Raw genomic sequence first — 25,056 nt, forward strand, 5'->3', positions numbered from 1 at the left:
AAATGACGCCATTATCTGTATAGCACGTAGACGCGGTTGCAAGAAGTTGACTATAACAAGCTCATTAGCAGTAACAGAGAACACAGATTACTTGTATTTCGCTTTACCAGAGAAAACAGCGTAGTGGAATGTGTAGTGTAATGGATCCCGGAGTTGATCAGGTCAACGGGATAAACTACACCAGGGTGAAACTTAATAGGGAACCATGCAGGCGATCCTTTAGAAGAAGATCGTGTAAGTCCTTGGATGATCTCAGCGAAGCCGAACTGAACCAACTACCCATCGTGTATGACGACACTGATGACGTTACATTTCAAGACGTCAGATCCGGGAACCTGCTAAGTCCCGATGACATTTACAGTGACATGGCGGGGGCCATATGCACCCTCCCTCGCCGCAAGAGTGTGAAGAAAACGATCCAAAAGGAAGAAACCGGACTTTCCAGAGCTTGGAAGTCCATGGTCGATGTCCAGGATGTCTACGTCAGCGTACAGGGAGCGCCATCTTACGCGACCTTGGGTGACACCAACGACTCGAAGACCGATAGTCACGAGATGGCGCCACAGACGACACAGTCAGTGCAACCACCAGCATTGCCCAATCGTTCTTATCTAAAAACGTCGATGAAAAGTCGCTCCTTGAAGCCAGGAGGATCGCTTTCAAACCAGCAAAAGACGAACCTATCTCGGCACAGGAGCGATCCGAGCTTGCTAGAAATAGGAAGAGACGACAGCTGTTCTTCGGAGGAGGTCGATTCTGTCTACACAAGCATGGATGTGGACCTTAGCAACTTCCAGTACATCAAGGATCAGTCCGGGATAAGGAAGACAAGAGGAAGCACAATGAGCTCCGGGAGCAATGACAGCGGTCTGTATCCTTACGATCCCCACCTAGTAGTGGACGACAATCGGTTGCTCGGTTTACGGAAGACCAGGGTTCCTTCCTCAAAGTACGCAAGCATTGACCGGAAAAAGTTCCACAAAATACAGAGGGCGGATAATTGCTCCATTAAAGCCCCCGCTGAAAGCACGTCACCTCTGACGCCCCCGACCTTCGAAAATGCCACCGAAGAGAATATCTACATGGAACTAGCCGTGAATGAGACCGTTAGTAGAGGTACTAATGACGTCAGCGTCATTCACAACAGAGTTTCGTCAGACGACAGCTTTGCTTCCGCCGGCTCTAATGCGCGATCTAGTGTCAGTGAGCAAACCCGAACGTTGCCACCAGGGGACGCTAAGAAACTAATGCTTTCGATGAAAGATGGCCAGATGCAGAAGCCGGGAAATATTAAAAAGAAACTTGGATCATTTTGGAAAGCTAAACCGCCCCCTGGCATAAAGATGGAGATTTCGTCACCCATAGATGCTTTGCCCAATTTACCGACTTTCACTAGAAGTACCACTCCTTTGCCTGCAATTCCAACTGAGGGTGATTTCAATAAGGGTGCCTTGCGTCCCAGAGCTCTTACTTCGCCTCCTACTCCGCCCTCTCCACCTCCATTAAGTCAACTTCCTCAACATCCAAGCTTTCAATCTCAGAGTGGCAGCATCACGTCCGATTCCTCCAGTTTTGCATCTCGCAAAAATACTTTGAATTCGAGCTCTTCCGGAAAACGAAGAAGGCGTAGTTCTGGTTCTCCAGCGTCTCCTGTGCTGTCACCTCGTCGCAACACATCTACGATTGGTCTTCCTCCTGTATCCGCGGGACGTCCTCGCTCGCTGACGACTCATCAGGTCTCATCCAGCGTGAACACTTCTCTTCCTGATCTTAGTTTAAAGTCTCCCATCAAATCTGTCGGAGCAACATCTCCTGCTATTTCCTCCACCTCCGAAATCTTCTACGATAGCCCGAGACCGTCTCCATCTTATTCTCGACCTATGACTCCAGTGGATTCACTGCTTAGTCCATCGTCCTGTGGATCTGTCAGCATCACCCCTTCTGGGTCATTTAGCTCCCGAAATCGTCCGAGGGTTGACACCTGGTACCAAGAGAAATGTGAGAAATTTGATTATGACATTCCAAGAAGTGCAAACAGCACAAGATACTCGACTTCGAGCATTGATCGCAAACGGTCCGGGACTCTTGAACGATACTGGAAGAAGGAACTAGATTTAAGACCAGAAGAGGAAAAAATAGATGAACTCAATTCAATGCTCCAGGAATTGATCCCGTCGGAAAAGATAACCGTCTTCCCCTTAGATCTACAGTCACCAAAATTAAGCAGAGCATCCAGCCTGGAACATGATCTCTCACCTCCTGCATCTCCAAAGACTACTGCTTCCCCGTATCGTATGTCGGTTTCAAAAATGCAGAAACCGGATCACTTTTCTGCTCCTCCATCATCTCCACAGTTCTTAACTTCTCCTACTCACACGCAGCGCGCCACTACTCCCCCAGCGTTCAGTCGCGCGAAATCGGGAGCGTTTAAAGTATCGGCCGACAAAAAGCGTTATAGCGACCCGCCAATACTGCCCGAAATAACCGTTCGTGATCCTAACAGTAAGAGCTCTTTTCCTCTTGCAGAGACCGACGACTATGCCGAAATCACCGAAGAGGACTTGTACAACATGCCTAAAGGTGCCTTTTTGGTTATTTTGTTGTGATTCGACTGAAGTGTGTAAGTTTAACTTCGAAGCGGATTTGTAAAACCCCGACGTTCTTCTTTCCATGCAGAGTTTGATTATGAAATCACTCGTGATCACATCCGTGTTGTCACAACGATTGGCGAGGGCCAGTTCGGCGACGTTCACAAAGGAATGTACCTGTGAGTGAAGTTAAGAGTAACGATCGTAACGTTATCTCAACGGCAGGCTCAATTAACTTATAACAATGTCATTTGACAGAGGAAGGGACAACATTGAAACGACAGTGGCGATCAAGACCTGTAAGTTTCAAGGCCAGGATGGCAAGGGAGCTGCCGACCGCTTGCTGGAGGAAGCTCGTGAGTAAAGTTGAACTTAACCACTCTTGGCATAATAGGTTGCTTTACTGTAGCTGTGGTTTAAAATTTCTACCCGTAAAAGTCATATTGTCATTACCCAAAATGCTAAAATGCTGTCCTTTGGGTGTAAAATTTGACTTGTTGTAGCAATTTTTATGGCGTCATTACGTCCAGAACCCTATGTTAAAGGCCTAACTACAGTCCCTTGTTTTGAATTAAACACGGGTTGTATATACAAAATATTATACCAATGTCACTCTATTTCATGCATTCATTCCTTCCCAGATACGATGCGCCAGTTCGATCATCCGCACATTGTCAAGTTGATCGGAGTTTGTACCGACCATCCTATATGGATAGTCATGGAATTCTGTAAATACGGAGAAGTATGTTGACTTTACTAGTTAATCTTATTGCTTCCTAAAGAGGCGTTTCTTGAGCAATTTGTCAACTGACTCAACTTGATATGTTTATTGTTGTCGCCTAATCATCGCGTAAGATGAACTTTCTACGTCGGTTGACGTATGTTACTGTTAATTGTAGATGCGTCAGTATCTTCAATCTCATAAACACACTCTGGACGTCGCGATGCTTATCACTTACACCTACCAGTTGAGCCAAGCGCTTTGCTACCTTGAAAGAAAGAAGTTTGTGCACAGGTAAAAGTTTAAATTGACTTTATCTTTAATCGGTTAAAATTTTTCGAAAAGCGTCTTGCATTTCCCGCTAGTTGGCGACATTGGGTCAGTTGTGGTTAAAAACCGTTGCAGTGTGTATAATGGACAAGCGCACGGACAAAGTTTTTTATATACGTGGCACGTCTTACACGGCTGTAATGCGCGTATTGCGTAAACGAATTCTTGGGAAGCTTTTAACATTTCACTGATTTCTGACAAACGGATTTTTTTGGAGTAGAAATATCACCATGGGTATTCCCGCTATGCATTTGCAGACAATTCGTAGAAAAGCATTTATTTCAAACATTACGATTTAAAACAATTTTTGCATAAAATTTTGTACTGGTCCTTCTGACCACCCAAAATCTCTGTTTAAACGCATGTCTAATTTAAGATCGGTGATTCTGCATTTAACGTGATATAATCTGCTTAAATCTTCTTTCTCCTCAGGGATGTAGCAGCTCGTAACATTCTAGTCATGCAGCCAGACTGCATTAAGCTTGGAGACTTTGGTCTTTCGCGCTACATGGAGGACCAGAACTATTACACAGGTGACAATACCTGATTAATTGAGTCATTTCCTGGTATGTTTACTCTGCATGAGGCTAACGTCCTTGCTACTATTTTGCAGCATCGAAAGGAAAGTTGCCAATAAAATGGATGGCCCCGGAGTCCATTAATTTCAGACGATTCACAACTGCAACGGATGTCTGGATGTTTGGTATGCGGCAATTCACTTCCACCCAATTTGTTTTAGCTTGCAAAACCAATGCCATTGACATTCACTACCACGATTATTTCCAAATGGGCATTTTTAGGTTGAGCGCCGACGTACGATGCTTAAACAAGTGCTTATGTTTTAATTAGAGTATTTTTAGTTCGGGGGTTTTAACGAGGGTTAACATTTGCATGCAGTATTTAAATTTTTTCTGGAGATTTTTAATTGTTTCATCGGCCATGTTCCCAAGAAAGAGATTAAAACTCTCACGTTTCAAAATAATAATATAGCGATTACATTTTGTGCGTGACTAGCGTCCAGCCAGATTGATATTGCAATATCTCTCGGTTTGGTTTTCACGACCATACGCATACTTATTTAACTCGGTTGCAAGTGACCACGCAAACCTAAACCCTATGCTTGTTACGGTGATTTCGCAGTTGCACGTATCGTTGCTTGACTAATTGTTAAGCACTTTTGTGTATTTTGGCCGCCTAACGATTTGTCCTCAATAGAGGACCTCTACATTGTTGCATCATCTCAAATACTCAACATTGCTCTTTCGTGCTAGCACTTATTTTGTCCTGTCTTGGTTAAGAGCTACATGACTAAGATTAGTTGTAATTTGCTCATATATTTCTTTGGAGTCGATAATCTTCAAATTATTCAATCTTCCTTTCCACTTTCAGCGGTCTGCTGTTGGGAGATCCTCATGATGGGAGTTAAACCCTTTCAGGGCGTTAAGAACAATGACGTCATCGGCAAGATAGAGACCGGCGAACGATTGGCGATGCCATCCAACTGCAGGCCTGACTTGTATGAACTTATGCTCAGGTTGGTGTTGGAAATTTTTCATGCTTTTTCGCTATCTTGTATGAGTGACGTGTGGTTCGCTTTGGCAAGCTACTGTTACACGTTGCTGCGTTCAGTTTTGCTTTATGTTTAAGCGGTTATGTACCTACTGGTATGCCTTGAAATTCAGTAATTGTCGTAGTTGTTAAATAGTAACATCACTGCTTCCTACTTATATTTCATTCGTTCGATAGCCTTGATATTTCAATGGTACGTCACACTTCCTTCTACAAGCTAATCATAAGTTAGTTGAATTCTTATTCTGTTTTATTGCAGGTGTTGGTCGTACGACCCCGGCTTCCGCCCTTTGTTTGAAGAAATCCAGCAGCAATTAAGGTGAGTTTGGTCGTTTATAATCTAGTTTTGGTATCAATGCTTTGACCTTCAACCGACCTGTAGTGACAGGAAACATCTGTTTATTGAATCCCCAGTTTTTCGGCTAACCTTGGGTGTGTAAAGCCGCTTCCGCAGACGTTTGGCTGCCGTTTAAAATAAGCAATAACTTCAGCCAAATTATCAAGAAATATTTAAATAAACAAGGAGATATTTGGAAAATTACTCCAAAAAAACGTCAAGTTTTTACGGCATTATTTAACAGAAAATTTAATGAAAATTGAAAGTTAAAAGTCATACCAATTCCGTGTTTGGAAGCTAAGCAATGCGATAAAGCTCTAATGTCCTGATCGGCAGCAACGACGCTTCGCCGTGACAAACATTTTTTCAAATCTTTAAGATATACTTATACTATGTGCTGAATATCTTATATATATCTGGCTTTTATCCAGTTGTTGCATAATAATTGTTTTGTAATAGCGGTTTTAGCTGAGTCTAATTTCACACTGATAAGTTTGTTTTGTAAGGAAATTAACCTTGGAACTTATTTAAACTCAATTACTGGGCATGATTTGCTGCTTTCGTCTCAAGTAAACAATGCTTTGCATTTACTAAGCGACTCTCTTCCGTAAACATGTTTATCTGCAACGAGTGCTTGGTGGTAAAAATGCATGCTCGCGGTTTCACAGCCTGCACAAAACTGACGGAAACACTCGGTAACCGAACAACGTTGTTGAAACCAATGGGCCATATATTTCACCAATTCATTCCTATCTAGTCTCGGTACTCAATATGTTCTCATGGTCGGTCATGTGACCAAGAGCGAATAATTTATCTTCAGTCAGTCGTCATAGTGCTGGATGCCGCACTAGTCGGCACGTTTTGCGCAGCTCACTTTGAGTGCCAATGTTAGTGCTGTTTCCGGCTATTTGTAACGTTTGCCTCGTGCTTGTAGATTGCTCAGCATAGGCTACAAACATCGCATCTCTTTTATTGTTTAAGTTGTTGATGCTATTGTGATGTGGTCTTCATTGGCATTTGCTAATCGCACTGCACCCAAAAACATACAGGCAGCAGTTTAGAACAATAGACTAGGTTTAACTGGAAAAATCGGCAGAATGTTGCCATCTTTATAGGAAGCTTGATTTTATGCCGGAGCGTAGCAACCAGATTGTTTTCGATTTATTTTTTTAGCATTAGTATCTACGTCTCTTACTGTTTGGACTTTGCCTGAAGGTCGCAGTTTGTTCTCGTAATTTTCTGTCAAAACCTGGCAAACTTTGACACAAGTTTTGCGTCACAGCGCGTAGGCGATGTCAATATCACAGTGCTTAAAAAAATAATTTTTTTTGAACACACTTCTACGCTGCCGCTTGGTTAATGTTTAACACGAGAACATTATGAAAAAGGCAACCAACGCCGTGAAAGCGATCGTTATTACGATAGCATTGTCACAATTCTATTTCAGCGTTTGCTACAAATAGCCTTCTTGTAAAGACTGTAAAGTCTCACAGTGGAGACGTTATAACTGAAATTAATATCGTGCTGGATGCGCGTTGCAGCAACTCGGCCCAGTTCAGCGAATTGTGCTTTTTTTATTATCAAGCCAATTGTAATTCAATTGGCGTTTTAGCATTTTGCAGACTTCCACTGACGTTGAAAGATTGTCTGAGTTAACCACGCGACCTAAATACCCAGCTCCAGCATTTATGTCGCGTTCTTCATTGGCCGCTAAGGCAACGAAAAATATGTGGTAGGCATTCATCAAAATGTCAAGTGTTTTATTTTTATACGAAATGGTCTGTCATTGGCAGCATAAGGCGCCAATATTAAACGTCTTGGAAGAAGAAGGTGGAACAGTAGATAGTTTTATTCATTCATCAGACCTATCAGCAAGCTACTGCTAGGTGCCATAAATTGAGAAGTGCATCGCGCAACTACAATTAGCTGTTATTGAGTGATAGAATTAAGTTGAGCGAGAACAGTTGCAAAGCCAACTTGAAAACAAACTTACATTTAGAGCTTTGTCTTCTAATCAGGTTAAGAACACATTTTATAGCATGCGCTAATATTGCTTAAAGCTTACTATTCTACGCTTTCTTATAATTATATTAGTAATATGTCACATAATTCGAGTGGAGTGCTTGGTAAGTGGAAACTCACTGTACGAGCTACAGAAGCTGGTTGTATGGAAAGTAAGCAGTTTTTCCTTTAAAAGTCAGACAATACGCGATCGCTTTATGTGTAAGTTGCCGTCCTATTAAACAAGGAGAAACGTGCAAACAGTTAAATTTGTTATCTTTGTTTTAGCAAAGGCACTTGGGTTTTATAACGTAATGTTGATTTGCCAGCTAAGAAATTGACGGAAGTTTGTTTGTTTGTTTGACTTTAGTTTTCGCATATATAAGCGTTTGCATTACTTGTTTTTGTATTGCATGAAAAAGTCAATACAGCCAAGTTGCAAAAAGTTTTTCAACTTTCGTAAAACTTCCCAGTTGCATCACAGGTGGACTTGCGTCTACCAGCCGGCTCCTTAAAAGCATTTTAGTCGATGTGTGCGCTCAGGAAAGCGTTCATGTGTTCTATATTTACTCAGCTATAACAAGCTAAATGTGTACGGCACCTTGTTTGAGATCTAGAATATCAAACACTGGGCACCGTGCTCGACATTTAACGTCGATCGATGTCTACGTAATAATACTTTCTTCTATGACTCATAATAAAAGTTTCATTGTTACGCGATAATAGTTTTCGGACGCGATTGGTTTGCCAGCAACTTGCAAGATAAATAAAACCGTTTTCTTTTGTGTTCGACCATGGTGTCCGTTGCTGCGTGCTGCCATATTTGTACAGTTTATTGCGCTGTCAGAATCGACAGAGGGTGTATGAATTATTATTATTAACCAGACAACTTGGCCAATTATTAACTGTTTAAAAAATTGAAGATGAAATAAGATAAATAAGTTATACTCCGCAGCTAATAAATGCCACCGGATATATGCCATGGGTTTATTCAATGAAGAAAACTATTTGCATTCACTTGTACACTTTATGGGTATAATTTGGTGTTTTGAATTTTTTTTAAATAACAAGCGATTACAGAATATCGGTCAAGAAAGTTCTTCTGGTATTTTCCCACGAAATTACCTCCTACTCCAGAAGTTATTTTTATTGCCGCCATTAATGCAGTTACATCGGTAAAGATTTGAAATCGCACTTGACGATAATTTAACGCCGATATAGATAACAACCCGTCGCCAGACATTTCATCTCTTCCAGATTCAACCAAAACGCCATTATTTGGAGCTCTGTGTTGCGTCTAACCAAGCTAATCGAATGTATAAACCAGGTTAACTTGACAGTGTATTATGATAGCTAATTTCCTCTTTTATCAAAAAGCCATTGATGCTTTGTCGGATGTGTGTGTACTTATCATCGTTCGACTGAAAACACTAGGAATCAATCACCCGATCTAAAGAGATAACGTCTTGTCCTCGACATGAATAAATACATAAAAAGTACCCTCTTGGATCGATACGTCAGCAGCAACCGTAGAGATATTGTCGAGTAACTCGAAGGCCTTAAATGACGTTTGATCTATTGCCGTTTTGGTTGACACAATACCAAATTCTCTTACCTTTCCCTGACTGCTACTTATCGCAGAATTCTATCTCCGGACGCGTCCGTTCCATGTGCGCTCTGGTTGGTACAAGACCGCAAAACAAAGGCTGGAGTAGACCTTGCAGCCAAGTACTGTAGCTAGGTCGCACGCAAGCACAGGAGTAACAACACGTTCAGTGGAATTCATGTTTTGCGTGGTTCTATGAGATGATTGACACACAAGGATCGTCTTTTCCTATTTTGTGAACTTGTTACCAGAGCGCGTGTAGATTTTACGAGCGCTCTATAATTGTAAACTTTACTTATCAGCTTGACTCCAGGTTACTTGTCGGCTTTTTTGTTCCCGGTTTTATAGGTTTTTGGATTAAGACTAGTACTAGCCCGTAGTAACTAAACGTTTTATGGCGATTTTATTCTTCAAAATGTGAGAAATTGTATAAATCGTAGATTTCATTTTATCTCTTTACCCAGAAGTAAAGTATAGGGTAGAATGCAGAGATCGACAGAAAAACGTAGTGATGAATTTAAGCTATTTAAAATGAAGGATAGTTTATGAATATGGGTGAGGCTAATACGCAATGGAAGTATGCAAAACTTTTTGAGTAAAACTTTTCCGAACAACATGTTGGCCTTTCGACGTCTGTAATAAGCTCTTAGCTTGAAGGAGCGCTTAATACCCAAAGTGCATGTCGCCCGTGGTAGTGCTAAGCAGCTAATGCGGCCTTAAACAAACTCTGTGCCGGATTGTCTCTTTAATCTTGGCTTTGACGAAGAAATTGTCCTTGACATCACGACATAGTTTCATCTTTATATATACAATCAATCATAGCCTGTTTACTGTTAAGCTTATTATGTCTCTTGTAAGAAGTAGAAAGACGACCTTCAGTGTATAATAGACTTTTTTGGTTTTCGTGTTTTCAAGTTGGTCGTCATTTCGTTGTTGCAAGCTTTATCAATAGGAACGACAAGTTATTGTATTGTTTAACGGTTTCACGTGATATTTTACATCGTACTTGGTGTACATGTACATGGGGTTGTTTGGTGAAGCATAACTCACACGTTTCCTAACGCAATACACATGTATTGTATTTCAAGCGGTCACTCTTTCTTGAAACGAGAACAAAAGATATGTAGTTACGTTAAAGCTGTTTACAGGTATTTGCATCTATGTATTTTGCTAAGGTACGCAGTCTGTCGGTGTGGCTCTTTGATTAATTACATGGACATTTACCATCATAGTGAGTCTTGTGAAACCACCGAATCCGTTGAAACCACGTCATCCAATCAAAACTGGATTGCGGTGTTGCCAGATTTTGTAAAAGTTCCATAAGAAGTGTCGGTGTAGACTAATATATCGTCAAAACTTTCTTCCGTTGCCAAAAATGGTTATTGCCGCATCTGAGTACAAACCGCAGGTATTCGACGGAACGTGACGAGATTTTTCAGGCAAATGTCGAGTAGCAGTTAGTTTTGCAACAGAAGCAGCAGAGTTCCTATTACGCTTTCTTCGGTTGTCTTTATTTTCAACTTCCCCAAAACTTCCGGTCGACCTTTTTTACCGATCTGTGTGCAGGCAGAAAACGGAAGCGGTATCAAAAAATCAGCCTACGACAGCAATACATTACACATCACACGCTCTTGAAAAGAAGCTTTGTGACAACAATGGTTCACAAGTTTGTGTTGCGTTCTTGGTTTCTGCCATGTAACATATGACGGTTGTAATCAGTGATTTGTTCCCGCAACATTGCATAACGGTGCCGGTGTTCTAAATCTAAACCTACTTGATATTGCTTCTGTCTGTACAGTATTAGTATTTCACATTTCTATCAGTTTATCGTAATTTAGGTCGTCACAATTTTGTATACGAGGTCATAATATATAGCTGATGCCTATATGTTTTCTAAATATTTGCTTCTGCGCATGCGTTACGCCCAAGGCTACGAAGTGCATCAGTCTGTCTACATATTTGTCCTTCACAGGTGTGCCTTTTTGCCTTATCTTATTTTGACTGTAGGTTGCCCGTTTTTTGCCACTTAAGGACTTACCTGGAGATAAGGTAGCGAAGTGTTTTTCTCCTTGCTTACAGTTCATAGGTCAATTGAGGTTTTTGGCGTTAGGTTTAAGTGGAGTCGTCACAAAAATAATAAACCGACGTATAATTCACAAATTTTCGACGTTAGGTAATGTCTTATTTTTATGACGTCTTCCTCTATAACACAATACCCCGTGTTCGGTTTGTTTTCGACAAGGTTGCGACAAAACTCACGGCGATTTACTCGCAATTATCTAACTCAACAGGCCAACTATCTATGACTAAACCGCCACGTTGGAATTGCGACAAAATAATATCTATCTCTTGTGTAGCTTAATACCCGTTTCTTAGTGGTTAGCTGGAATCGCGAGAGACAAACAATGTTGGTTTTCCAAAGCGTTTTTGGCCTTTGTATAGCGGCTTAAGCCGACTATCAGAATGTTTTATTTACCAAGTATCCATCCTGCATCTATCCGAGATAATTAGTACCGAGGTTTGAACCGTTCCACCGTGACTCTATCGTGTTAAGCTTGGGAGTGGCGCGATGTATTACGAGCTTTGATTAAAATGAATTTTGGTCGAAATGACGGGTAGGTTTATCGCTGAAAATGATTGCATTTTTCGTCGCTTAAAGGAATTTGAAAAACAAGAGCATGTCAACGCATGCCGTGCTGCAATGGGCGCTCTTACGATGCCTTGTCAGCTTAAATGATAGAAGAAGAATGAGCTTTAACTGAAGTAGATTTGATGACTTTCGTACATTTTTACCAAAACACGAAGGCTAGATAAAACAAAAAATCATCCACACCACCCATCAGCACCTACACAAAATGACCAACGAATTCAGCCTGTGGCCAGCGCTTAGTCATGTGTAGTTCGATTTTTAGAAGCGATGACCTAAGCTTTGTTGATGATTTTACCTTGTGTCGAATCGTTTTGCCGCCGCTTTTTTTTCTTTCCCTGTGCTATCACTATTCACTACGAGAACGGTCTTTTTTCACTGGTTCCTGTGATTCCTTCGCGATTAGCTGCGCTGTAGTTTGAGTGGAGGCGAATGTTATGCGTATGGCTTAGACAGGTTTTCACCAGGCTTTTGGGTTGTTTTTCATAAGAAGAAAAACTTGATCAGACAAGCGGCTATACAACAGTTGATTATATTTGCTTTTCGGGATACTTTTGTGGTTTCCGATACCCGTGTGGAGACCATTAAAGCTTTGAACTATTGCCAGTTGTTGGCCTTTATTTCCGTAATAGGATTTTTAAGAGTTAAAAATAGGTCTCACTGTCAGTACAACCAGCCACGATGCAGGAGTGAAGTATTTTTTGGCAGAAAAAGCAGGAACGGATACATTGTGTGTGGGATGTGTTTAGCAGCAAATTTGTAAAGAAGCACGTTTTCAGATTTCATCCCTAATTGAGTAAGTTCTGTATCAAAGACAGACACTTAACATGGCGTAGGCCGTAGGCAGTCGTGTCGTAGGCTGCTTAATTCAATTACTGGTAGTACACAGAAAATGTGGATTTAATAGGGTCTCATAGTCTGCTCTTGGAGACGCCTTTTAACTTAAACCTGTATTCATTGCGGCTCGTGTTTATTTGCTTAGATATAGGTTTTTGAAAGCTGGCACGCGTTTGTGAAAGCTTATGAAAATTAATCGTCTGACATCAGCTTGAGTGGTCGTGTTGTTATTTTATGTTAGAAAATTTGCATAATTTTAAACTATTTCTGTCCCGGGCTGTCACGAGTAACAACATGATAGCAGGGTTGTGGTTTCTATGAACAGCATTCTGTTGGCAATGGCTAAAAATTATTAATAAATATCGTCTATTACACCTACTTTTTTGTTGTTCTCCTTCATTTTAATACCTCGGAAACAGTTAATTATTGCCGCAGTTACCGCAAAGCATCGAAAATACAATTGATTAATTCCACTTTTAGGGGTGACTCGTTTGAATTTTTATATAAATGACCCTTTCCATAAACGTACTAAAAGAAAAATTTGTATTTTATGTTTTACGGTTGATGTGATTTATCTTCTTATTCCTGACTACCTGTAAGTTTTTATTTCCGTGAGCTGACGTGCAGCGGTTGCTTTGTAGGCGGAGTTGATTTAACATCAACTAAATGTTTTTGAAAGCACTTGTAGCGTTAGGGTCTTCGTTTGCTTTACAAATTCACGTCTGACCGCATAGGGTGTTACCAGTTTACACAGACAAGGATATATCGTTAGTGCAGTTCTTGATATCTTATGTTCTGTGTATTTAGTTTATTTAAAAGGTGTTTTACTGCCATAACAGGTTAACATACCTAATTATATTGCCATGTAATTGTAGGTTATTTAAATTTGACGTTGCAGTTCTCAAGAGGTTATGAAGGCCCGTCGCGGTTTTGAATTGTTAATTTTAACGATAAATTGTGGTAATTTTGATTTGAAATATTCGATTTTGGTATTTTTCGTACGTAATAGTCATTAATGGTATGAGCGCTGATCTTTTATTATATGATGTCTATTTTCATCGTGTTATACCGCGATGAATCATAATGTTCGTCACTGTGTCAAGGTGACTCACAAGCTGTTTATGTACAAGCTAGTGACAAAACATAGTTAGCAATAGTAACTATTCATTGTACTAAGTCTCTATTAAGAAGTTGCTATGATTAATGAAGTGTTAGTAAAAATTTTAAAAGTTGTCCTTTCGACCGTTACGCTTAACTGAAAACAACGGCCATGTGATGAAAGATGGTTATTTTGAAAGGTAAATCACGTTGAAAGAACTGTTGAAAATTTGTTTTTATTCGATTACCACGAGTTGAAAACTATTTTTAAATAATTTTGGCATAATGACCAAGTCAGTTAAAACGAACTCAGAGCTGAAGCTACAAAAACGTTGTTTACGTAATTATCATATTTCGTGATTTTTAATGGTTCATGTTGATATGAGGGTAACCTTGCACTTAACCCATAAGGCCGCTGTATAAGCGTGTTGTATTAGAATAAGGCTTTACTTTTACAATGTGCTAAGTACATAGCCTTGTAGTCAAACAAACGTTCCGCCATTGTCCGCGAATTCCGTATTGATCGCGTATGCGTGTATTGCTCTTTTCACGTGGCTCTGAATTCAGGTAATAATAGGCATTATGACGTAAATACTTGTACGACGTTGGCACCGAGTTTCATTTTGACAGAAATTGGCTTAGATGACCAAATAAAGCCCTACCCCGAGAGCAACCAATTTCGTGTCCAATCGGAACAAATTAATCGAGTGATTTTCCAAACAATTAACCCGATTTGTTTCTATTCCATTGTCTGCTCCGATCACCCTAACTAGGTTGTTTGACAATGATCCCAAAATCCCCTAATCCCCGCATACAACGGACGTCCGACGAGATTGCGATTTTTAGATAAAAAAGAGACACCTTCGTCCGTGCGCGCATTGACAATTTTTTTCGCAAACGTCCGCTAAGTTAAACTTTGTGCCGTTTCGACTTAAAATAGCGAAACTTTTTCGACTTTATCCAGCTTGGTCACGTGTCGCGCTGAAATGATCGTGCGTCGATGTCTCAGAATTATCACGTCTTAATCAGCGATTTACACTTCAGTTTGGCCACAGATCGGCGAGAAGTGGTTAATGAAGGACCGAAAGTTTTATCTCTTCACAAGTATTTTGAGTTAAAGGCTTAGCAGTTTAAGTAGGCGTTCTATCTCACCACTTCGTGCATTGTTTGTTGAGATAATCTTAAATGCCTGTTCTTGTTAATTGTTTTACAGCTTTTGACCAGGGATTCATTCAAGCTAGACGGGGTGTTTCAAAACCAAGGTGTCGGGTTGCAAATGGTTTACACTTTCACTAATGTAAAGTCCAATCGGCCGTTGTATCGCTTTCAGATTACGGTTAGGCCAAAACAGTTCGCGTGTCGTTACACGAAGTGCTTGGATAACCAATCTGTGTTATTTTTCTTTCTTTATCAATGCTATCAAAGCGAAAAGAGAAATCGTTTTTTCCTTCAGTCAAAGCATATGTACAAAGGCGTCGTAATGGCTAACTGACACTCTTCGGTTAGGTGCCGGTGTGTTGCTCAAGCACACACAAACTTTTCCTGTGTGTTTTGTTGGTTGGTGTTGTGTACCAAAACAGACCAGATATCAGCAGCTTATATCGTCGAGGTAAATTTAAATGTATCTAAATACTGTCAGAATGATTAATATGTTGTCGCCAAAGCTGGCTTTGAGACTAGAAAAAGTGTTTACATGGAAACTGTGTTTCTAACAAACAAAGTTTGAAGTCTTACTGGCGCTCGTACTCGGTCTGTTTTCGTCGATGATAGCAATATAAGCCTTGTATATTATTTGCCTTGCGTGTTCGGCTGTTAAGTCGCGTTAGACGTTGATTAAGCCTTGTAGCCTGACGTAAACCGGTCGTAAAGTTTTTTTTGCGACGTTGCGCCCGCAAAGTGTCGAAGGAAATCGTTTGAAAATATTTTCCCCGACAACGTTGTAGATACCAGAGCACACTCATCACTGTGCGATTTACGATTTGCGTAGGAAGTCCAAAATCGCTAAAACTAGATTCCAAGTTGTTTTCACAGCTTGACATTAGGACTACCTGCTGCTTCGAGGCATCTAATCGCTCGTTTTGGTCAGCATTAGCGGAGAAAAATTTTCCAGCTTTGAATGTGGTTTTAAAGCGCTCAGACAAGGCACTCATCGTATCGGAGATCTAGCTTGCGAGGTGTGTTGTTGACCACGAAAAATTTCATTTGCATAATACCATACAACGCACATTTCAGCGACATGAAGAAACTGTGAAAATGCGGAAGGCAATAAATTCGTCAGAATCGCTTTTATACGTAGGTTTATATTTTTTATTTTTGGTAAAGCAATTTGTCCTCAAATTTGTTTGGCTAAAGGGGGGTTTCCCGGTGGTTTCCCACCGACCCCAGGATGTTTATCCTCGAAGCAACGAGTTGTTTAAATCCGGGTTAACTTCGCTCATGCGCCAGACATGAGAACGATAGTTTAGCTTATTCACAAGAGCTTCCTATGTTAGAATATGCTACGTAATTGTTAAGTAAATCCAAGGCTTTCCTGTGCTGTGGTGCTTCGTGTCGATCTGTTTGTTTATTGTCAGCCCGCCCAAAGCTTTAAGGCTGCTTTTGTTCAGGACTGGAAGTGGTAAATGGTAATACCCGTATTTCGCCAGTTGTACTTACAACAAGAAAGGTTTTGTGTAATGCTCTCCTCAAATTACCGGTGGCTTGCTTGACTGGAGTTACCGAGTGTAGGCGTCAAGTTATTAAGTTCTAAAGGGAACTTGATATTTTTAGATGATTACAACATGGCCATATTTAAAAAAAATTTTTAAAATTGATTTCTTTGCAATAGCTTGCTGCAAGTTGGTTTGTAATAGGAGAAACAAACTCTGAACTTTTTGCGACCTCAAAGTTTACTCGGAAACTAATTTTAACCGAGAAGCGCACTTAGTGCGGTTGTGCGGCTTCATTAGGAGAAACTGCGGTATACTTTGCTTAAGGCTTGCTTTGTTTGTTCACCTCCAATTTCCTGTGACTCGGCGCTGAAAGAAAAAACGACCGTAAACATACAGAAAATTGAAATCAGCTCGTCAAAGTTTGTCTGTACGGACCGTATTGAACTAATATATATTTGCTTACGTGTCTTGTTGAAGGGACTGAAATATAAATGCTATGTTTAACAATGAATTACGAGATATCGTTTTCAACACTCAGGATATGCCGAGAGCTTGGATATTGTTTACTGTGGGATGCATCAAGTTAATGAATTCTGGCTTCGTCGATCGATTCTTTTATTGTCAATAGACGCGCTGTGCAAATTTTTGCCGACTTTTGTCGAAGTGACTTCGTCGTGCTGGTGCTCGGTTTGGCGATTATTAAAAACCGCTGCCGTTTGTGACGTAGGAAACAAAGGTTTTATTGTTAGGAAGGCAATGCAGTAAATCAATCATTCTCGACTTCGCCATGTTTACTTGATTCAGTCTCATATTTTCATGTGGTGTTTGCTTCAGTTATTACAGGCCGTAATTTTAGCTATACAAAGCGTATAAAGAATCCGATAAGAAATTGATGGTTTGTGATGGAAGGAATTAAGCCGTTTGGCAAGCCTAGTTACTTCACAGAGGATTACAAGACACCAGCACGTCATTACTCTCTTGACGATCCACCTTCGCCAGCTACTAGCGGCTACAGCGAGTTAGACAGCGAACCTGATACGCACGATAGCGGCCGTGTGAGCGGTATGGAAGACAGTCCCAAGATGGCGCACTATATCCGCCCGCAGTGTGGCGTGGCCATGCGGACGACTGATCCACGCCGCTGTAGTAACACGTCAAGCGAGTCGCTGAACAGAACAAAAGGATCAAAACGTCAGTCGCGATCTTCGAAAATCTCCCAGCCGCAAGATGGCGAAGCAAACGTGGTCGTGGATCGTCGTGTCCTTAAGGCGCTGTTGCTCTACGTGCGCGAGACTAGACTGAGGTTGACTGAGAATGAAGTGAAGATGAGAGAAATGGAAAAGAAGTTCGACACTTTGCAGAAGAACCACGACAATCAGATGATAACCGTCGTTAAAAGCATCTCTATGTTGAAAAGACTCTCCGACGATAAACCGCCGCCGCCCTTAGTCCCACCTCCATCTACGTCATCAAATATATCCTTGATCAATTGCGTCACTGCATCGCCATCGTCGAAATCTGGCAGCCCTTCAGCAAAGGAGACGTCTTTCAGTAGCGCGGACCGTCCACGACATATCGACTCCTTGGTTGGGAAGAAATTGCGCGTAGACGACCAGACCGACGCCATATCACCAAGTACAAAAGAGCCCCGTGATTCAGTGAAATGCGCTGAGAAAATCACAACAAACTGCGCATTGGATGGGAATGTGATTCAGCAGAACGACGCTGATGGTGAATCCGTTTCCGCGAGAGCCTTATACGCCGTTGTTAAGAAGAAACCAAGCCCTATGCGCAACAGTGGCGCGCGTTATTCACTCCGTTCTGATGACGCCCGAGCGTCATCGCGATACCCATCGGAACAATGCAGCGAGTCGGGACAAAAGCAAGACAACGATGCGCAATCTGGGGCGGAAAACGATTCAGTGCAATCAGAAGAGCATAGTACTGCAGCAACTGAAGCAGTGGAAGCCGAAACGGCTTCGAGTAGCGATTTTTCTGGACTAGATCTGGCCATAAAAGCCCTCACAGAATCGGCAGAAGAAAAAAGTTACCAGAAGTCGGAGAGAATGAGCAATACTCGTCAGTTCTCAGCGAGCAGCTCTTGTGACATAACAAAGCCTTCTTGTGACATGATATCACGAAGCTCAGGCGACGGATTCTACATCAGCGACAACTTTAGACAATCTCAAAGCAGCGTGGTCAGCAAAAACAGCCTTGAAGAAAGCATATTTGGGACTTACCCATTCACCCCCGAAAATAACCCCAAACTTCAGCAGCCGACACCAGCTACCCGTAAGGGTCGTAGCAAGGCAAATATGGATTCAAAGAGCGGGGTCCTCCTGACCAAATTTAAGAGGAAGTTAAAGGACACCAAACGTAAAGTGAGCCGCTCCTCATCCAAAGATTCAATCCTCTCCAGCAGCTCCGTGGAGCAAGTCAACTCCGAGTTTGAGGTTGTGCTTCGGATCGGGAAAAATGACAGTAACGGAGTCTTCCTCCCCAATCGAATGGAGCTCCAACATCCCAAGTCCTACATCTCATACACATCCGCTCTTCGTCAGAACAATGATCACTCGTGGCGACAGCAGCTGAACAGCACAGGAGACGACGACTCTCGACGGAGCACTGATGCTTCGGATCACACAAACAACTCCCATCCCGGGATGGCCGTTAAACATTCAACAAACGGGAGAGCCTACAGGTCCCCGGTGTGTAGTACTGATGGACTAAGTTCCAGGAGAAGCACGGGTTCTTCGGAAGAAATTATCGATCCGGGATACTCTGTCGTCAGAAAACCTACATTCCCAAAATCCCATAGCTACGAAATCGTAGATCTGCCCTCCAACGATCAACGGGATCGTCCTCAATACCGACTGCCGTTGAAAGATCGAAGCGATGAGCCGAAGAGACAATCATCGGGATCAACTTGCAGCTCCGGCATTCGCAAAGCTAGCAGCGTGTCCTCTCTATCCTCGATTGATGAGGACGCCGTCTTGTTGCCACAGACAGTTGACAATGAACTCTACCGCACGTCAAAAACGCAAAATTACGGCGTTTACGAAAATCCAGGCGCTATTGGCATCCCGCAGAAGTCGGAAGATATGCCAAACGATGACGTATTTGTAAATGACGTGTAAGTATTTTAAGAATCTTGCCGATTATTATTATTATTCAAGATTTTTTGCGATGACATTTCAAAGTGTGGCTCAGCTTTGAGTTCGTCCACAAGCTAGTTAAAGTGCTTCATGAGTCGCAAATGATTGTATAGTTTCCATATCTTACACGGTGCTGTGTTATGGGTTTGACGGGTAGGCAGTCCTTATGCGGTTGATGATTATGACCTGTGATTAAGCCTCTCCAAGCGTTTCCACATACGCGAGTTGTATATGCGATTTCGTTTATGCGTGCTTGTATTCGCTGTCGTCATAACTTTACACACACCAAAACAATTTATGTTTCATAAAGTCATTTCCTTAAAGGAGACAAATTCTGAGAGTTTTGCAAGGGAGTGTTTTTTAATGCTCAGCTTGCCAATGTGCTTCCAACACTAACAGCAAATATTTCAAGCACTTTTACCATGCCAGCCTGTGACTATGTCGGTTGATATGTTGGCATGTTTTGTATGCTTTCATTTCTCTAAGACTCAAGGTTAGCCCAAACCCGATGCTTTTGCGCTTCCATTTTTTTACTTTATTCCCTTCTTTGTTGCAGGGCAATTCTTGATGACGTCACCCATCAGCAGGATGAGATGCGGCGATTTGAGACCGGCATGTCACGTGACGAGGCCCCGCCAAAGGTAATAAGAAGATTGAACTTAATCACTATATTATAATCACAAACTATTTCTTGTTATTGCTCCTGCTATCCGTTAACATTTGTGTTGATTCCCGCATAAGTGATTAACAGTGTTGTGTAAAGCAATGAAAGGATTTATCTGAAATCATTTCCATGAAAAGTTGGACGTTAGCAGCAAGTCATACTCGGCATTCTGATCTCATTACGCAGAATTACGTGTCAAAGTAGGCGGATCCAATTTCGCATGGAACATCTTAATTAGCCATAGGGGCAACTTTCACAGTCGACTAGATTTATGGCCGCCGCTAGTTGGTGCTATAAGGACGTACCAAGTTTTTTTGAGCAAAATGACCCGATCAACGTTATACGCTGCACGTTTGGTCACTAATTGATATCCAAAATATGCATTCGACGCCAATGTTTGAAAAAACCATTTTAATCTTCAGTTAGTCAGATTAGACTTTTATTATAAGGCCCGACTTCACAATGCATGGCTTTGAAAATACACTTTTTTGAATTCTCGATCCAGATTTTGGCTCCGGTCGATTTTTGCATCGTCATTGGGATGTTATAAAGAACTCACGACGCGTCACACGAATGCCCGGTGTTTCGTACCTTAGGTTCCATTAACCTTTACTACATCATTAATTTGCGTGATATCAGTATTATTGCTTTCCGTTCTAACCAGAACGAAAATAAACCTATAGTTAATCCGTGACTACGCGGTACGTGTAGCTTCGTGGTAGAATGTACAACCAGGTTGAAGATTGTTAACCACAGTGTTTCCAGGAAAACCGCCGTTCGTGTTGAGGGAAGCATTGGTGCTTTTCGTTGCTTGATCACGCTATGATTTGCTTACATTAAATTCAAAGCAGATTTCTAAATGGGACGTGTATTCAGCAGGTAGATGCGCATTCGTGTATAGATTTGTGCATTTAATGCGTCCTTGAGCTGTCAGATTCGATTCTCGCTTGACTCTGTTCACGTCATTAATACCATTCTGTACTTTCATGTCATTTCCTTTTTATTTTATCGACCGACGCATTTTGTTTGTTTCTGTTACCGCTGTTTTGACCCGGTATTACGTCACCGTTGGTCTATGACGCCATTCACATTTCCACATATGGTGTTAGAGCTTGAAAAGTTGTTAGCGGTTCAAAACGTCAGCTCGTAATGCTGATGACCACTTTGTGTGATTATTGTAGCGACCTAATTCAATGTCAGCTGAATGCAGCAAAAATACTTTTGATTATTATCGCCGTATGCGTTGTCGTTCGAGTTTGCATTTATTTGGCAGCTTAAGGAAATGTACTTTGAGATCTTGCTTCTTTCCAACGGGTATTGGCATGTCCGACCCAAGATGCTTGCAGTGTTGCAATCTGCAGATTTGCTTCTCGTTGTACGATGGGCTATCAAACTTCATGCTAAGGCTTCCAAATAAGTTCAAATTGCTTCCATTTTTCTGTTAATAACTGAAGTGTTTTTTCCGGAACACGTTTTTTGAATTTGTCCACTGTACACGTACTTAGTTATTAATCCCAGATACACACTTTGCAACAACAAAAAATTGAAGAATATTGAATGGATAATTGCTGTTGCGTGGTCGGTTAATTGTTTTCCGATTGTTCGTTGATTGGAATTCGTGACATGGACTTTTCACCAGGCACGCGATGCGAGAATGAACCGAAATTATCCGTAAAAAGCGTAAAGCACCGCGCGCAAATCTCTGACAAACATTCTTTTAACTGCACTGTAAGTGTGCTGTTTAGAAACGTACTTATATGTCAATTTTATGGGTTTTTTAAAAAGAAATTTAAGTTGATATAGGGGTTGAGTAGAAATAGTCTTCACTTGCTCAAGAGCTAAGTCATAACCCCACGTTTTCATGAATGCCTTCTGATACTTTTAACTTCTTTTCCAAATCGACAGTTTTTTATCCTGCGTCAACACAGCGTTCTTGCACGTTATAATGTGGATTGACGTCACTACTTCCCTATTTTTTTCTCAATCGCGCGCTTTTTCCGAAAAATTATGACTAATTTTTAGATACGTATCGCTGGCGTTTTACCAACTTCATAATCACTATATCGACTGACATATAATGCATAGCAATGCAGCTGCTTTTGGCATGGAACTTTATGAATGCATTCCTGAAGTACTTGTGTCACGGACTTTGTTCCCACATGTTGTTACTTATCATCGTATTTTCGTTTGAAGCGAGCGTTTTTACCAATCAGCACCGTGTACGCGTTTGTTGAACTATTTTAATCACGTGTTTTGGCACCTTGGTTGTATATAAAGATTGTGCGATTTTAGTAGGGGAGGAGTCTGAGTCGGCGTCTGGCTGAGACCAATAAAATGTGGCTTTTCGAGGATCGTCGGTTTGGTTTATTAGCGTTATAACGCTACTCAGTTTCACAGTGGAAAGTGACTCACAGTTATTGGTGTCGCGGTTCACCGTAAGCGTGAAATTGAAACCTGGCTAACTGAGCGAGAAAATAATCGTTACAATTGGCGAGCGCGCCAGGATTTCACAACCGCCAAAAGGGTTAGCAGTCGTGTGAATGTTATGGATCCGATCTTCGTCCTTCCACGGCCGTTCTATAAAGCGGGAGACGACTTACGACGATTTCTGTATTTGTTCCACTCCTATTGTCGTCTAACCAAGCTTTCCGACGAAGCGAAGAAACCGTTCTTCTTGGCTTCGATTCAAGAAATGTTTCTCCAAAGGTTAAGCTACTTACCTGTTGCCGAGATGTCTTTAGAAGACGTTGTTTATCAGTTCGAGCTGATTGTCGACTATCCAGAAGCTCTGTATAGAATGCGGAAATCGTTTTTCAACAGACGACAACTACGAGACGAGTCCGCATGTGATTATGTAAAGACAATAAACACTCTGGGTAGAAGGGCCTACCCAACAGACGAACGTCTTCGAAAGGACTTAATGTTTCTGTGTGTGATGAAGGGCTTAAGGGATCCACAAATGGTCACGTCTCTTCCAGAAACCGTCTTCGAAGAGAAAGATTTCGACTATCTTTATTGCTTCATCACTAACCCCCAGAAAGCTGTAGAAGCTGAAGAAGTTTTATCACTGGGGGTGGGCCAGGAAGATGACAGCGGTACCGATGGAGAGTGCAGTCGCACAGATGTTTCCGATGATGGACAGAATGAAGCCGATGAGAGCTTGCCTACTTCAGTTCTCAACAATCAAGCGACCGACCTGTCGGAAGGGGCCCTCAAAAAGTCGATGCCGACGCCTGTTACCGATGAAGCGCATACATATTCCGCTTTACTAGTGTTTTGGGGAGCACGAACACGTGTTAGAGTTCTCGGATTTTTAGGTAATAGAGCACTTTTTGTCGTTTTTATGTTTTTAGCTTGCATCGTATACACAAGTCACCGTGATTTAATTCACATACCTTGGGACAGGGGAAAAGTTTCGCCCGGGTGGTCTCAAGTGTAGGATGGGGGGTGTGTCACGGACTTTGTTCCCACATGTTGTTACTTATCATCGTATTTTCGTTTGAAGCGAGCGTTTTTACCAATCAGCACCGTGTACGCGTTTGTTGAACTATTTTAATCACGTGTTTTGGCACCTTGGTTGTATATAAAGATTGTGCGATTTTAGTAGGGGAGGAGTCTGAGTCGGCGTCTGGCTGAGACCAATAAAATGTGGCTTTTCGAGGATCGTCGGTTTGGTTTATTAGCGTTATAACGCTACTCAGTTTCACAGTGGAAAGTGACTCACAGTTATTGGTGTCGCGGTTCACCGTAAGCGTGAAATTGAAACCTGGCTAACTGAGCGAGAAAATAATCGTTACACTTGTACAGTCACCTCAGTACTTGTACGAATGAAATCATAGCGCTTTGAGAAAATTCTTGCCTATTGGCGTTGGCGCCCAGTTTTCATGTCGCCCTGCGAGGTTGCTCCGCGTTCTCACGGACGTATTTCCTCTTTCGAACTGTGGAAAATTATTCTAAGTGGCTTTCCAGTGAAGTCGTTATTCTGCGGTCGAACGACGCTTTTGCGCGGCTATTTTCAGTCTTTTTGCGGTCGCATTTCAAAGGTTTTTTCGCAGTAATTAGTCAACATCATGGTATGTACGTGCAACAAGCTGCAACTAATTGTACCAGAATAAAACCCCTTGTGCTACGACATACCAGAATGCCCTAATATCCTGCCACTGTATAATCCCATTTATAAGAGATGATAATTACTTATGAATACCATTCCTCGCTATAAGTAAGTGTAGTAAGAACACGATTGTGTTAATTTGTTCGTCAAATCCAATGTTGCTTGTTCGATTCTTTGTGATTTAATAGAATGGTTCCCTCTTACGCTCCATGAATTAAATGCGTGGGTAAGCGTATGCGACAATCGTAGCCCTATTTGTCAGCAACTTCTCTTACTTTCCTGTTTTCATTACAACATACGCCCGTTCTCAGTTGTTATGATGGTGATATCATAGCAATTAAATCATCTCTTCGCAACACTGCAAGCTTATAAGTTATTACCGCCAATCCAATGGCATGCTCTTGCCAAATATTGGGTCAGGTGATCATTTACGCGGTGCGGCCTGGCTCCATCACGTGACCGTTGTGTGCAGCTTGGAACCTAAAATGGATAGTTGTCCAACTTAACACCATGCATCACACTTGCACATTCGACACTTTCCTAAGGCTCTGGCGTCTTGTTAGTCGTCCAAAGCTGTATCGGTTCAGTAGTTTCGCTGAATTTCAATCCTATTTCGCGAGTTAGAATTGCTTTACACTATTTCAGAAACTTCCAACGCAACGAAACTCATTGAACTAAGTCTCGCTCGATTTAAAAATGTATCGATTTTTAAATAATAGATGAGTTGGATATATATTGTAT

The 25,056-nt window shown here is 41.6% G+C and overlaps 1 protein-coding gene across 8 annotated transcripts in view; it reads left to right on the plus strand.

Annotated features, from left to right (window-relative positions):
- Nucleotides 1–25,056, plus strand: part of LOC143448287 (focal adhesion kinase 1-like) — a 62,699-nt gene that overhangs the window by 31,906 nt on the left and 5,737 nt on the right. For all 8 annotated transcript variants that reach the window (XM_076947950.1, XM_076947952.1, XM_076947951.1 and 5 more), the window contains 10 exons: nucleotides 2,527–2,580; nucleotides 2,677–2,767; nucleotides 2,847–2,944; nucleotides 3,230–3,330; nucleotides 3,488–3,603; nucleotides 4,072–4,172; nucleotides 4,253–4,342; nucleotides 5,029–5,173; nucleotides 5,468–5,527; nucleotides 20,097–20,181. In XM_076947950.1, coding sequence (XP_076804065.1) covers nucleotides 2,527–2,580; nucleotides 2,677–2,767; nucleotides 2,847–2,944; nucleotides 3,230–3,330; nucleotides 3,488–3,603; nucleotides 4,072–4,172; nucleotides 4,253–4,342; nucleotides 5,029–5,173; nucleotides 5,468–5,527; nucleotides 20,097–20,181 — 941 coding nt within the window. The remainder of the gene's footprint in view (nucleotides 1–2,526; nucleotides 2,581–2,676; nucleotides 2,768–2,846; nucleotides 2,945–3,229; nucleotides 3,331–3,487; nucleotides 3,604–4,071; nucleotides 4,173–4,252; nucleotides 4,343–5,028; nucleotides 5,174–5,467; nucleotides 5,528–20,096; nucleotides 20,182–25,056) is intronic.

This window comes from Clavelina lepadiformis, chromosome 3, assembly GCF_947623445.1.
Source record: "Clavelina lepadiformis chromosome 3, kaClaLepa1.1, whole genome shotgun sequence".
Lineage (NCBI taxonomy): Eukaryota > Metazoa > Chordata > Ascidiacea > Aplousobranchia > Clavelinidae > Clavelina > Clavelina lepadiformis.